Consider the following 14,439-nt stretch of genomic DNA (forward strand, 5'->3'; position numbering starts at 1 on the left):
CTGGAGATCACTTTGTCATGCTGATTGAGTTCGAATAACAGACTGGAAGCTTCAAAAGGAGGGTGGTGCTTGGAATCATTGTTCTTCCTCTGTCAACCATGGTTACCTGCAAGGAAACATGTGCCGTCATCATTGCTTTTCACTTGAAGGGCTTCACAGGCAAGGATATTGTTGCCAGTAAGACCTAAATCAACCATTTATCGGATCATCAAGAACTTCAAGGAGAGCGGTTCAATTGTTGTGAAGAAGGCTTCAGGGCGCCCAAGCAAGTCCAGCAAGAGCCAGGACCGTCTCCTAAAGTTGATTCAGCTGCGGGATCGGGGCACCACCAGTACAGAGCTTGCTCAGGAATGAGTGCATCTGCACGCACAGTGAGGCGAACACTTTTGGAGGATGGCCTGGTGTCAAGAAGGGCAGCAAAGAAGCCACTTCTCTCCAGGAAAAACATCAGGGACAGACTGATATTCTGCAAAAGGTCCAGGGATTGGACTGCTGAGGACTGGGGTAAAATCATTTTCTCTGATGAATCCCCTTTCCGATTGTTTGGGGCATCTGGAAAAAAGCTTGTCCGGAGAAGACAAGATGAGTGCTACCATCAGTCCTGTGTCACGCCAACAGTAAAGCATCCTGAGACCATTCATGTGTGGGGTTTCTTCTCAGCCAAGGGAGTGGGCTCACTCACAATTTTGCCTAAGAACACAGCCATGAATAAAGAAGGGTACCAACACATCCTCCGTAAGCAACTTCTCCCAACCATCCAGGAACAGTTTGGTGACGAACAATGCCTTTTCCAGCATGATGGAGCACCTTGCTAAGGTAAAAGTGATAACTAAGTGGCTCGGGGAACAAAAATCGATATTTTGGGTCCATGGCCAGGAAACCCAGACCTTAATCCCATTGAGAACTTGTGGTCAATCCTCAAGAGGCGGGTGGACAAACAAAAACCCACAAATTCTGACAAACTCCAAGCATTGATTATGCAAGAATGGGCTGCCATCAGTCAGGATGTGGCCCAGAAGTTAATTGACAGCATGCCAGAGCGGATTGCAGAGGTCTTGAAAACGAAGGATCAACACTGCAAAAATGGACTATTTGCATCAACTTCATGTAATTGTCAATAAAAGCCTTTGACACTTATGAAATGCTTGTAATTATACTTCAGTATTCCATAGTAACATCTGACACAAATATATAAAGACACTGAAGCAGAAAACTTTGAGGAAATTAATATTTGTGTCATTCTCAAAACTTTTGGCCACGACTGTACTATGATATATTATAATATTACTACAATACAGTATATATACTATGATATTTTATAATATTACTACAATACAGTCTATATACTATGATATTTTATAATATTACTACAATACAGTCTATATACTATGATATAATATGATATATTATATTATTACTACAATACAGTATATATACTATGAAATAATATATTATATTATTACTACAATACAGTCTATATACTATGATATAATATATTATAATATTATTACTACAATACAGTCTATATACTGTGATATACTATGATATATTATAATATTACTACAATACTGTATATATACTATGATATACTATATTATTACTACAATACAGTATACATACTATGATATACTATGATATATTATGATATATTATAATATTACTACAATACTGTATATATACTATGATATACTATATTATTACTACAATACAGTATACATACTATGATATACTATGATATATTATAATATTATTATCTAATATTTTACTGTTGTTGCTGCTGCTGTGTTACGATCTACTGTTATCATTGCTGATATACTGTGACACATCATCTAATCTTTCTGTTCTGCATGTCTCAAGAACACAAAGAAGAAAGATAACTGAAGGCAAGGCAATGGCTATTCAAGCTCCCTTTCCACATGGCTGTGGGATAGCCTCAGTGCTATTCAAGCTCCCTTTCCACATGGCTGTGGGATAGCCTCAGTGCTATTCAAGCTCCCTTTCCACATGGCTGTGGGATAGCCTCAGTGCTATTCAAGCTCCCTTTCCACATGGCTGTGGGATAGCCTCAGTGCTATTCAAGCTCCCTTTCCACATGGCTGTGGGATAGCCTCAGTGCTATTCAAGCTCCCTTTCCACATGGCTGTGGGATAGCCTCAGTGCTGAATTGCCTGCTAACTGAATTATCTTCCCATTTCCCTGCAGTGTTGGACGAGACGGAGGCAGAGGCCTGGAGAGAACATCAGTTTGACAGAGTGGCTGTAGGTAAAGTACCCCCTACATTCAAATGTAACACACCACTATAGCTGACAGGTGTTATGTTGTGGTTGAACCCACTGCAGCTGACAGGTGTTATGTTGGTTTAATTCCAAACAGCACCCTATTCCCTATATAGTACACTACTTTTGACCGGGGCTCATTGGCAGTAGGGTGACTAGGGTGCCATTTTGGACATAACCCAGAACAGAAGCTAAAAGAGGGCATTATAAACTCATGATAGGTATCCTCTTTCTTTTTCAAGCTGACTGTGTGATGTAAGCACTAGGGGTGTCTTGTCTGTCAGAGTGGCTTTGATGCTCCAGATCGCTGACCAGCCATTTAATCAGCTTAGATCCATGGAAGACAGCTGTCTTTGTGTTGAAGACTTTCAATTCAATGTATTGTTTTGGATGTGGAGAGAGAGAGAGACATGGAGGGAGGCTACAGCGTCATTGAAATTGATTTACAGCAGTGATACACTTCAGGGCTTTTAAGTACACTCCATATTTTAAATCGATGGTCTCTCTATGATAGGGGGGTGTATGAGAGAGAGAGAGAGAGAGAGATAATCATATCAATCAAATCATATCAATCAAATCATATCAAAATTATTTCAAATCATGTCATACCATACCATATCATATAAAATCATATAAAATCATATCACATCATATCAAATCATATCAAATTGAAATTATAAAAAATGATATCATTCCATATCATATTAAATCATATCAAATCATATCAAAATGATATCATATCAAATGATATCATATTAAATCATAGCATATCAAATAATATCAAAATTATATCATATCAAATCATAGTAGAAAATAACAGTACACCTATTTTTCTTTCTATTACCTTTTGTGTTTCTCTCACTCCCTATTCTATTTTTTCAGTCTAGACTGGCTTTTAGTCTCTGTTTAGATTACATCTAGACTGGCTTTTAGTCTCTGTTTAGATTACATCTAGACTGGCTTTTAGTCTCTGTTTAGATTACATCTAGACTGGCTTTTAGTCTCTGTTTAGATTACATCTAGACTGGCTTTTAGTCTCTGTTTAGATTACATCTAGACTGGCCATTAGTCTCTGTTTAGATTCCATCTAGACTGGCCTTTAGTCTCTGTTTAGATTACAACTAGACTGGCCTTCAGTCTCTGTTTAGATTACAACTAGACTGGCTATCAGTCTCTGTATAGATTCCATCTAGACTGGCCTTCAGTCTCTGTTCTCTTCTGTTGTATCTGGAGTGTAACAGTGTGAGACTGATGAGGTTGAGTGGCCAGATGGTTTTCAGTGAATAACGGGGCCATTTTGGGACAAAGCTCTGATTGGTTTCGGTCCTTCCTCCCTTCTTTCTCCCACTCTGTGTTCCAGCGTTATGTGTCCTAATCACGCACCCTGTAATGTCTATGTTATGCTGTTCTCAGACAGTTAACAAAAGACCAACATAGAGAAAAATAGTTTAGTTTAACATACACCCCCCCCCCAAAAAAAAAAAAAAAAAAAAAAATATGAGGTAGAGGTAGCCTGAGAGGTGAGAGTTTAGTTTAACATACACCCCCCCCCCCCAAAAAAAAAATATATATATATATAAATATGAGGTAGAGGTAGCCTGAGAGGTGAGAGTTTAGTTTAACATACACCCCCCCCCCACAAAAAAAAAAATATAAATATGAGGTAGAGATAGCCTGAGATGTGAGAGTTTAGTTTAACATACACCCCCCCCCAAAAAAATTTAAAAAAATAAAATAAATATGAGGTAGAGATAGCCTGAGATGTGAGAGTTTAGTTTAACATACACCCCCCCCCCCAAAAAAAAAATATATATATATATATATAAATATGAGGTAGAGGTAGCCTGAGAGGTGAGAGTTTAGTTTAACATACACCCCCCCCCCCCCCAAAAAAAAAAAAATATATATATATAAATATGAGGTAGAGGTAGCCTGAGAGGTGAGAGTTTAGTTTAACATACACCCGCCCCCCCCCCCCCCCCCAAAAAAAAATATATGAAATATGAGGTAGAGGTAGCCTGAGAGGTGAGAGTTTAGTTTAACATACACCCGCCCCCCCCCAAAAAAAATATATATAAATATGAGGTAGAGTTAGCCTGAGAGGTGAAGAGAGACAAACCAACCTGTGTTGTAGTGCTTGGTACAGTATCGCAGGTCTTTCTCCTCTTTCAGTATAAACTGAGGTAACGTCAGCCCGTCTGCTACCTGCACGGCTCCCTTCTCATCCCACTCAAATATGAGATCATTCATCGTATAGCCGACTGGATGGGAGCAGTTTGAAACAAGATCAGTATTACCACAGTATTACCACAGTCTTACTACCACAGTATCACAGTACATTCAAGCTGTTTGTAAGAGAGAAAAAAACAACATCATTATTGACAATGTGGTATGATGAAGGTTTAAATGCCTTGATCAACCAACTCTACCGTAGCTCCACAGTGTTCATACAGAAGCAATACATGTTGTTTTCATTCTTCACACCTGAGAACAATGAGTCAAGAAAAAAGACAATGCCATCATTTCCAAAGAGAGGAGGTGGGGAGGGAGAAGCCAGTGTTGGCTGGTTAGAGCAGGTTGGAGGAGGTTGGTCCCCCCTAACTCCCTCCCTGTCCCTTCCCTGTATCTGCTCTCTGCTGCTGGAGGGGCCTGTGTAAATCACTGGGCCTTTCATCATACTGTCCTCCAGACCAGGGACACATCCATTTCACCAACACAAAATAAATACTTTCCCCCTACCCTACCTGTGTGTGTGTGTGTGTGTGTGTGTGTGTGTGTGTGATAACTGTGTTCCTAAAGGATAATGGAATACTCACAACTCTCTAGCTGCATGATACAGGTCTGTACGTCCATTGGGAAGTTCTTCAAGTCCATGGGACAGGCCAGGACCAGTGTTATTCTGGTCACATAGAATAGAACACAACAGAACAAAACAGAACAGAACAGCATAAAACAGGAAAGACCAGAACAGAACAGACTGGCCAGGATCAGCGTTATTTTGTTAACAAGTTTAAATAGAAGAGAAAGGAATATAATGGAATATAATATAATGGAATAGGACAGAATGGAATAGAATAGAATGGAATAGAATAGAATGAAATGGAATAAGATAGAATGGAATAGGACAGAATGGAATAGAATAGAATTGAATAGAATAGAATGAAATGGAATAAGATAGAATGAAATAGGATATAATGGAATAGGATAGAATGGAATAGGACAGAATGGAATAGAATAGAATGGAATAGAATAGAATGAAATGGAATAGGATAGAATGGAATAGGATAGAATGGAATAGGATAGAATGGAATAGAATAGAATGGAATAGAATGGAATAGGATAGAATGGAATAGGATAGAATGGAATAGAATGGAATAGGATAGAATGGAATAGGATAGAATGGAATAGAATATAATGGAATAGGATAGAATGGAATAGGATAGAATGGAATAGAATAGGATAGAGTGGAATAGAATAGAATGGAATAGAATATAATGGAATAGAATATAATGGAATAGAATAAATGAAATATTATAGAATGGAATAGAATAGAATGGAATAGAATAGAATGAAATGGAATAAGATAGAATGGAATAGGATAGAATGGAATAGGATAGAGTGGAATAGAATAGAATGGAATAGGATAGAGTGGAATAGAATAGAACGGAATATAATATAATGGAATATAATAAATTAAATATTATAGAATGGAATAGAATGGAATGGAATAGGATAGAATGGAATAGGATAGAGTGGAATAGAATAGAATGGAATAGGATAGAATGGAATAGGATAGAGTGGAATAGAATAGAATGGAATAGGATAGAATGGAATAGAATAGAATATAATGGAATAGGACAGAATGGAATAGAATAGAATGGAATAGAATATAATATAATGGAATAGGACAGAATGGAATAGAATAGAATGGAATAGAATAGAATGAAATGGAATAAGATAGAATGGAATAGGATAGAATGGAATAGGATAGAATGGAATAGGACAGAATGGAATAGAATAGAATGGAATAGAATAGAATGAAATGGAATAGGATAGAATGGAATAGGATAGAATGGAATAGGATAGAATGGAATAGAATGGAATAGGATAGAATGGAATAGGATAGAATGGAATATAATATAATGGAATAGGATAGAATGGAATAGGATAGAATGGAATAGGATAGAGTGGAATAGAATGGAATAGAATAGAATATAATGGAATAGAATATAATGGAATAGAATATAATGGAATAAAATAAATGAAATATTATAGAATAGAATAGAATGTAATGGAATAGGATAGAATGTAATAGAATGTAATAGGATAGAGTGGAATAGAATATAATGGAATAGAATAAATGAAATATTCTAGAATAGAACGGAATAGAATATAATGGAATAGAATAAATGAAATATTCTAGAATGGAATAGAATGGAATGGATTGGGATCGAATGGAATAGGATAGAGTGGAATAGAATAGAATGGAATAGGATAGAATGGAATAGGATAGAGTGGAATAGAATAGAATGGAATAGGATAGAATGGAATAGGATAGAGTGGAATAGAATAGAATGGAATAGGATAGAATGGAATAGGATAGAGTGGAATAGAATAGAATGGAATAGAATAGAATATAATGGAATAGAATATAATGGAATAAAATAAATGAAATATTATAGAATAGAATAGAATGTAATGGAATAGGATAGAATGTAATAGAATGTAATAGGATAGAGTGGAATAGAATAGAACGGAATAGAATATAATGGAATAGAATAAATGAAATATTCTAGAATGGAATAGAATGGAATGGAATAGGATAGAATGGAATGGAATAGGATAGAATGGAATAGAACTTTCTAGAACACATCAGGTCCATAGGACAGGCCAGGATCAGTGTTATTCTGGTCACATAGCATCCATCATTAAACGAGGTAATAATGTTGGTAACACTTTACCGGCACTTATAACAACATGTTATATGCATGTGTACGCCTTTATAATGTCATATAATAAGGTTTATAGCATGTCTTCTTGTGTTATTGTTATAAACCACTAGCACAGCATTACAGGAGTAGCAGGGTAACATATTGTTCTAACTGCGGCTATATTTCCTGTCATGATGGCCTTTAATATAAAAGGTTACATTACACACCTCAGACATTCTTCCCCTCATGACAAACACCTTCCTGCTAGCCATGTATGTGAACCTCATCCCCAAACAGCCTGGTTGCATCTCCATGTTACTGTTCATACCGCGAGTATAGAAAACACCTTTAGAAGAGGCAGCCATTCATGCTTCAACCTAGACGACTGCTGTTACTTTTATCATGAGATAGGCAGGTGAGGAGCAGGTCTATTGGTTGCATTGCATTCATAGTTTACTCATACCGCAGTGTGATATCCTCACCGTTACACGACAAATGTTATTTATAAGGTTTATTTTTTCAATCAGAAAATACACTATGGCAGGTTCTCTTTAACACGGGGTCAGGTGAGAATCAAAGACACTGAGGCAGGTTCTCTTTAACACGGGGTCAGGTGAGAATCAAAGACACTGAGGCAGGTTCTCTTTAACGCAGGGTCAGGTGAGAATCAAAGACACCGAGGCAGGTTCTCTTTAACACGGGGTCAGGTGAGAATCAAAGACACTGAGGCAGGTTCTCTTTAACGCAGGGTCAGGTGAGAATCAAAGACACTGAGGCAGGTTCTCTTTAACACGGGGTCAGGTGAGAATCAAAGACACTGAGGCAGGTTCTCTTTAACACAGGGTCAGGTGAGAATCAAAGACACTGAGGCAGGTTCTCTTTAACACGGGGTCAGGTGAGAATCAAAGACACCGAGGCAGGTTCTCTTTAACACGGGGTCAGGTGAGAATCAAAGACACTGAGGCAGGTTCTCTTTAACGCAGGGTCAGGTGAGAATCAAAGACACTGAGGCAGGTTCACTTTAACGCAGGGTCAGGTGAGAATCAAAGACACTGAGGCAAGTTCTCTTTAACGCAGGGTCAGGTGAGAATCAAAGACACTGAAGCAGGTTCTCTTTAACGCAGGGTCAGGAGAGAATCAAAGACACTGAGGCAGGTTCTCTTTAACACGGGGTCAGGTGAGAATCAAAGACACCGAGGCAGGTTCTCTTTAACACGGGGTCAGGTGAGAATCAAAGACACTGAGGCATGTTCTCTTTAACGCAGGGTCAGGTGAGAATCAAAGACACTGAGGCAGGTTCTCTTTAACGCAGGGTCAGGTGAGAATCAAAGACACTGAGGCAGGTTCTCTTTAACGCAGGGTCAGGTGAGAATCAAAGACACTGAGGCAGGTTCTCTTTAACACGGGGTCAGGTGAGAATCAAAGACACCGAGGCAGGTTCTCTTTAACACGGGGTCAGGTGAGAATCAAAGACACTGAGGCAGGTTCTCTTTAACACGGGGTCAGGTGAGAATCAAAGACACTGAGGCAGATTCTCTTTAACGCAGGGTCAGGTGAGAATCAAAGACACTGAGGCAGGTTCTCTTTAAAACGGGGTCAGGTGAGAATCAAAGACACTGAGGCAGGTTCTCTTTAACGCAGGGTCAGGTGAGAATCAAAGACACTGAGGCAGGTTCTCTTTAACGCAGGGTCAGGTGAGAATCAAAGACACTGAGGCAGGTTCTCTTTAACGCAGGGTCAGGTGAGAATCAAAGACACTGAGGCAGGTTCTCTTTAACGCAGGGTCAGGTGAGAATCAAAGACACTGAGGCAGGTTCTCTTTAACGCAGGGTCAGGTGAGAATCAAAGACACTGAGGCAGGTTCTCTTTAACACGGGGTCAGGTGAGAATCAAAGACACCGAGGCAGGTTCTCTTTAACACGGGGTCAGGTGAGAATCAAAGACACTGAGGCAGGTTCTCTTTAACACGGGGTCAGGTGAGAATCAAAGACACCGAGGCAGGTTCTCTTTAACACGGGGTCAGGTGAGAATCAAAGACACTGAGGCAGGTTCTCTTTAACACGGGGTCAGGTGAGAATCAAAGACACCGAGGCAGGTTCTCTTTAGCGCGGGGTCAGGTGAGAATCAAAGACACTGAGGCAGGTTCTCTTTAACGCAGGGTCAGGTGAGAATCAAAGACACTGAGGCAGGTTCTCTTTAACACGGGGTCAGGTGAGAATCAAAGACACCGAGGCAGGTTCTCTTTAGCGCGGGGTCAGGTGAGAATCAAAGACACCGAGGCAGGTTCTCTTTAGCGCGGGGTCAGGTGAGCTCAAAGCGATCTAATGGGTTCATTTGATGGTGTCATGGTAAGATACGAGAAGGACTCTTCTCACTGTCTTCCCATGGCTGTTTATAAGGATCCAATTCCCCTCTGCCTGTCCAAGGGTTGAATACTAGGCTTGATAACAGATCAAATACACTGCAAACATGCTCACATTTTAAGGAGATCATTTTAGTTGTTGTTTGGATGTTAATGTATGTTTTGTTTCTACCATAAGCAATATAGAGACAAATCAGAGAGCATCTGTCAGCTATAGGTCTAGCACCGGGTAGACATTCATGTGTCAGCCATAGATCTAGCACCGGATAGACATTCATCTGTCAGCCATAGGTCTAGCACCGGATAGAGATTCATCTGTCAGCTATAGGTCTAGCACCAGACATTCATCTGTCAGCCATAGATCTAGCACCGGATAGACATTCATCTGTCAGCTATAGGTCTAGCACCAGACATTCATCTGTCAGCCATAGGTCTAGCACCGGATAGACATTCATCTGTCAGCTATAGGTCTAGCACCAGACATTCATCTGTCAGCTATAGGTCTAGCACCTGATAGACATGAATCCGTCAGCCATAGGTCTAGCACCGGATAGACATGAATCCGTCAGCCATAGGTCTAGCACCGGATAGTCATGAATCCGTCAGCCATAGGTCTAGCACCGGATAGTCATGAATCCGTCAGCCATAGGTCTAGCACCGGATAGACATGAATCCGTCAGCCATAGGTCTAGCACCGGATAGACATGAATCCGTCAGCCATAGGTCTAGCACCGGATAGACATGAATCCGTCAGCCATAGGTCTAGCACCGGATAGTCATGAATCCGTCAGCCATAGGTCTAGCACCGGATAGTCATGAATCCGTCAGCCATAGGTCTAGCACCGGATAGACATTCTGAGAAATTAACAAGACGAAGATACAACAAGAAAAGAATAGCATACCGAATACTATACAATACGTTCCCATTTTTTGAAATCCTTAGTAGCTTGTTGTCAGTCGTAACCTCATGGAAATTGGCGCCTTTTTCATTGGCGAAGAACAAATCAGGTTTCCAGATAGAGTCCAACATAGACGGGTCCAGGTCGAGAGAGTCATCGGGGTATTCACTATAGGCCAGCCTGGGGTCGTTCCATTGCTGCCTCAGGAAGATATTCACTCTGTAGTCCTGGGGAGAGAACAGTTCAATGTCAATCAGTGTATCAGATTATCAGAGAAAGGCCAAGCTATGTCAGTGCATTGCATCGCCAGGACTCAGGGAGGTTTGATTGGTTGATTGGTTGGTTGATTGGTTGGTTGGTTGATTGATTGGTTGATTGGTTGGTTGATTGGTTGGTTGGTAGATTGGTTGATTGGTTGGTTGATTGGTTGATTGATTGATTGGTTGATTGGTTGGTTGATTGGTTGGTTGGTTGATTGGTTGGTTGATTGATTGGTTGATTGGTTGGTTGATTGGTTGGTTGATTGATTGGTTGATTGGTCGGTTGATTGGTTGGTTGATTGGTTTGTTTGTTTGATTCTTTAATATAATCATTAATTTCTGGGATAAATGATTGCACAAGACATGGGGATCGGTTTCCAATTCTTTCGATCTTAAAAACCCTATGCATTTTTATTGAATAAAGCTTAGTTAAACTAAAGACTCTATGTAGGTTATTGGGCTTTCCAGGTGTAGATTGTTTATGCAAATCACGCCTGTCTGAGTAGCAGTAGCACTCTTAAGGCAGGAGATAAATAATGGTCCTGGTGGTTCATCATGTAAATGTCCTTTAGAAGACCCTTCAATAGAGCTGTGGCCTATAGGCACAACAGTCCACCGTAATTGTCAATTATTCTACAGAACGAGCGTGCCGTTATATCATCCCATAACGACCATTAAGCTGTCTAGGCTGTAATGTAGCGAGACATGATATATCAGTCGACTGAAGGGACAGCAGGTGACCTTTCCAATGGCAATCAACCACAACATTAGAAGGACATTGTCGAGCAATTATCTCACTACACACAGATAGACCTGTTTCGTTATTAGGGGAATTTTGTTTGAAAAAAAAGAAGAGTTTTTACGGAGAAAAAAAAGACAAACAAATGTAGAGTGTCATCTGACTCTGATTACAGAATGAGGTCTAGTCTGACTCTGATTACAGAATGAGGTCTAGTCTGACTCTGATTACAGAATGAGGTATAGTCTGACTCTGATTACAGAATGAGGTCTAGTCTGACTCTGATTACAGAATGAGGTCTGGTCTGACTATGATTACAGAATGAGGTCTAGTCTGACTGTGATTAAAGAATGAGGTCGAGTCTGACTATGATTACAGAATGAGGTCTGGTCTGACTATGATTACAGAATGAGGTCTAGTCTGACTGTGATTACAGAATGAGGTCTAGTTTGACTATGATTACAGAATGAGGTCTAGTCTGACTCTGATTACAGAATGAGGTCTAGTCTGACTCTGATTACAGAATGAGGTCTAGTCTGACTCTGATTACAGAATGATGTCTGGTCTGACTATGATTACAGAATGAGGTCTAGTCTGACTCTGATTACAGAATGAGGTCTAGTCTGACTCTGATTACAGAATGAGGTCTAGTCTGACTCTGATTACAGAATGAGGTCTAGTCTGACTCTGATTACAGAATGAGGTCTGGTCTGACTATGATTACAGAATGAGGTATAGTCTGACTGTGATTAAAGAATGAGGTCGAGTCTGACTATGATTACAGAATGAGGTCTGGTCTGACTATGATTACAGAATGAGGTCTAGTCTGACTGTGATTACAGAATGAGGTCTAGTTTGACTATGATTACAGAATGAGGTCTAGTCTGACTCTTGATTACAGAATGAGGTCTAGTCTGACTCTGATTACAGAATGAGGTCTAGTCTGACTCTGATTACAGAATGATGTCTGGTCTGACTATGATTACAGAATGAGGTCTAGTCTGACTGTGATTACAGAATGAGGTCTAGTCTGACTATGATTACAGAATGAGGTCTGGTCTGACTATGATTACAGAATGAGGTCTAGTCTGACTGTGATTACAGAATGAGGTCTAGTTTGACTATGATTACAGAATGAGGTCTAGTCTGACTCTGATTACAGAATGAGGTCTAGTCTGACTCTGATTACAGAATGAGGTCTAGTCTGACTCTGATTACAGAATGAGGTCTGGTCTGACTATGATTACAGAATGAGGTCTAGTCTGACTCTGATTACAGAATGAGGTCTAGTCTGACTCTGATTACAGAATGAGGTCTGGTCTGACTATGATTACAGAATGAGGTCTAGTCTGACTCTGATTACAGAATGAGGTCTAGTCTGACTCTGATTACAGAATGATGTCTGGTCTGACTATGATTACAGAATGAGGTCTAGTCTGACTCTGATTACAGAATGAGGTCTAGTCTGACTCTGATTACAGAATGAGGTCTAGTCTGACTCTGATTACAGAATGAGGTCTAGTCTGACTCTGATTACAGAATGAGGTCTGGTCTGACTATGATTACAGAATGAGGTATAGTCTGACTGTGATTAAAGAATGAGGTCGAGTCTGACTATGATTACAGAATGAGGTCTGGTCTGACTATGATTACAGAATGAGGTCTAGTCTGACTGTGATTACAGAATGAGGTCTAGTTTGACTATGATTACAGAATGAGGTCTAGTCTGACTCTTGATTACAGAATGAGGTCTAGTCTGACTCTGATTACAGAATGAGGTCTAGTCTGACTCTGATTACAGAATGATGTCTGGTCTGACTATGATTACAGAATGAGGTCTAGTCTGACTGTGATTACAGAATGAGGTCTAGTCTGACTATGATTACAGAATGAGGTCTGGTCTGACTATGATTACAGAATGAGGTCTAGTCTGACTGTGATTACAGAATGAGGTCTAGTTTGACTATGATTACAGAATGAGGTCTAGTCTGACTCTGATTACAGAATGAGGTCTAGTCTGACTCTGATTACAGAATGAGGTCTAGTCTGACTCTGATTACAGAATGAGGTCTGGTCTGACTATGATTACAGAATGAGGTCTAGTCTGACTCTGATTACAGAATGAGGTCTAGTCTGACTCTGATTACAGAATGAGGTCTGGTCTGACTATGATTACAGAATGAGGTCTAGTCTGACTCTGATTACAGAATGAGGTCTAGTCTGACTCTGATTACAGAATGAGGTCTAGTCTGACTCTGATTACAGAATGAGGTCTAGTCTGACTCTGATTACAGAATGAGGTCTAGTCTGACTGTGATTACAGAATGAGGTCTGGTCTGACTCTGATTACAGAATGAGGTCTAGTCTGACTCTGATTACAGAATGAGGTCTAGTCTGACTATGATTACAGAATGAGGTCTAGTCTGACTCTGATTACAGAATGAGGTCTAGTCTGACTCTGATTAAAGAATGAGGTCTAGTCTGACTATGATTACAGAATGAGGTCTAGTCTGACTATGATTACAGAATGAGGTCTAGTCTGACTCTGATTACAGAATGAGGTCTAGTCTGACTCTGATTACAGAATGAGGTCTAGTCTGACTCTGATTACAGAATGAGGTCTAGTCTGACTATGATTACAGAATGAGGTCTAGTCTGACTATGATTACAGAATGAGGTCTAGTCTGACTATGATTACAGAATGAGGTCTGGTCTGACTATGATTACAGAATCAGGTCTAGTCTGACTATGATTACAGAATGAGGTCTAGTCTGACTATGATTACAGAATGAGGTCTAGTCTGACTATGATTACAGAATGAGGTCTAGTCTGACTATGATTACAGAATGAGGTCTAGTCTGACTATGATTACAGAATGAGGTCTTCGTAGACCTTTTCATTATTTAAAATAGCAGCAATCTAGATTCTAAACACACAGGTGGAATATAAAAATATCCCCCCAACAAAGGATA

The 14,439-nt window shown here is 39.8% G+C and overlaps 1 protein-coding gene across 12 annotated transcripts in view; it reads right to left on the reverse strand.

Moving 5' to 3' along the window:
- The window catches only part of glra1 (glycine receptor, alpha 1), a 116,107-nt gene that overhangs the window by 38,146 nt on the left and 63,522 nt on the right, over positions 1-14,439 (reverse strand). For all 12 annotated transcript variants that reach the window (XM_090198841.1, XM_036943409.2, XM_090198839.1 and 9 more), the window contains 3 exons: positions 10,472-10,695; positions 5,093-5,175; positions 4,400-4,537 (listed from right to left, as the gene is read on the reverse strand). In XM_090198841.1, coding sequence (XP_090054967.1) covers positions 4,400-4,537; positions 5,093-5,175; positions 10,472-10,695 — 445 coding nt within the window. The remainder of the gene's footprint in view (positions 1-4,399; positions 4,538-5,092; positions 5,176-10,471; positions 10,696-14,439) is intronic.

The sequence above is a fragment of the Oncorhynchus mykiss genome, chromosome 14 (assembly GCF_057628025.1).
Source record: "Oncorhynchus mykiss isolate SJ-2025 chromosome 14, ASM5762802v1, whole genome shotgun sequence".
In the NCBI taxonomy this organism is placed as follows: Eukaryota; Metazoa; Chordata; class Actinopteri; order Salmoniformes; family Salmonidae; genus Oncorhynchus; species Oncorhynchus mykiss.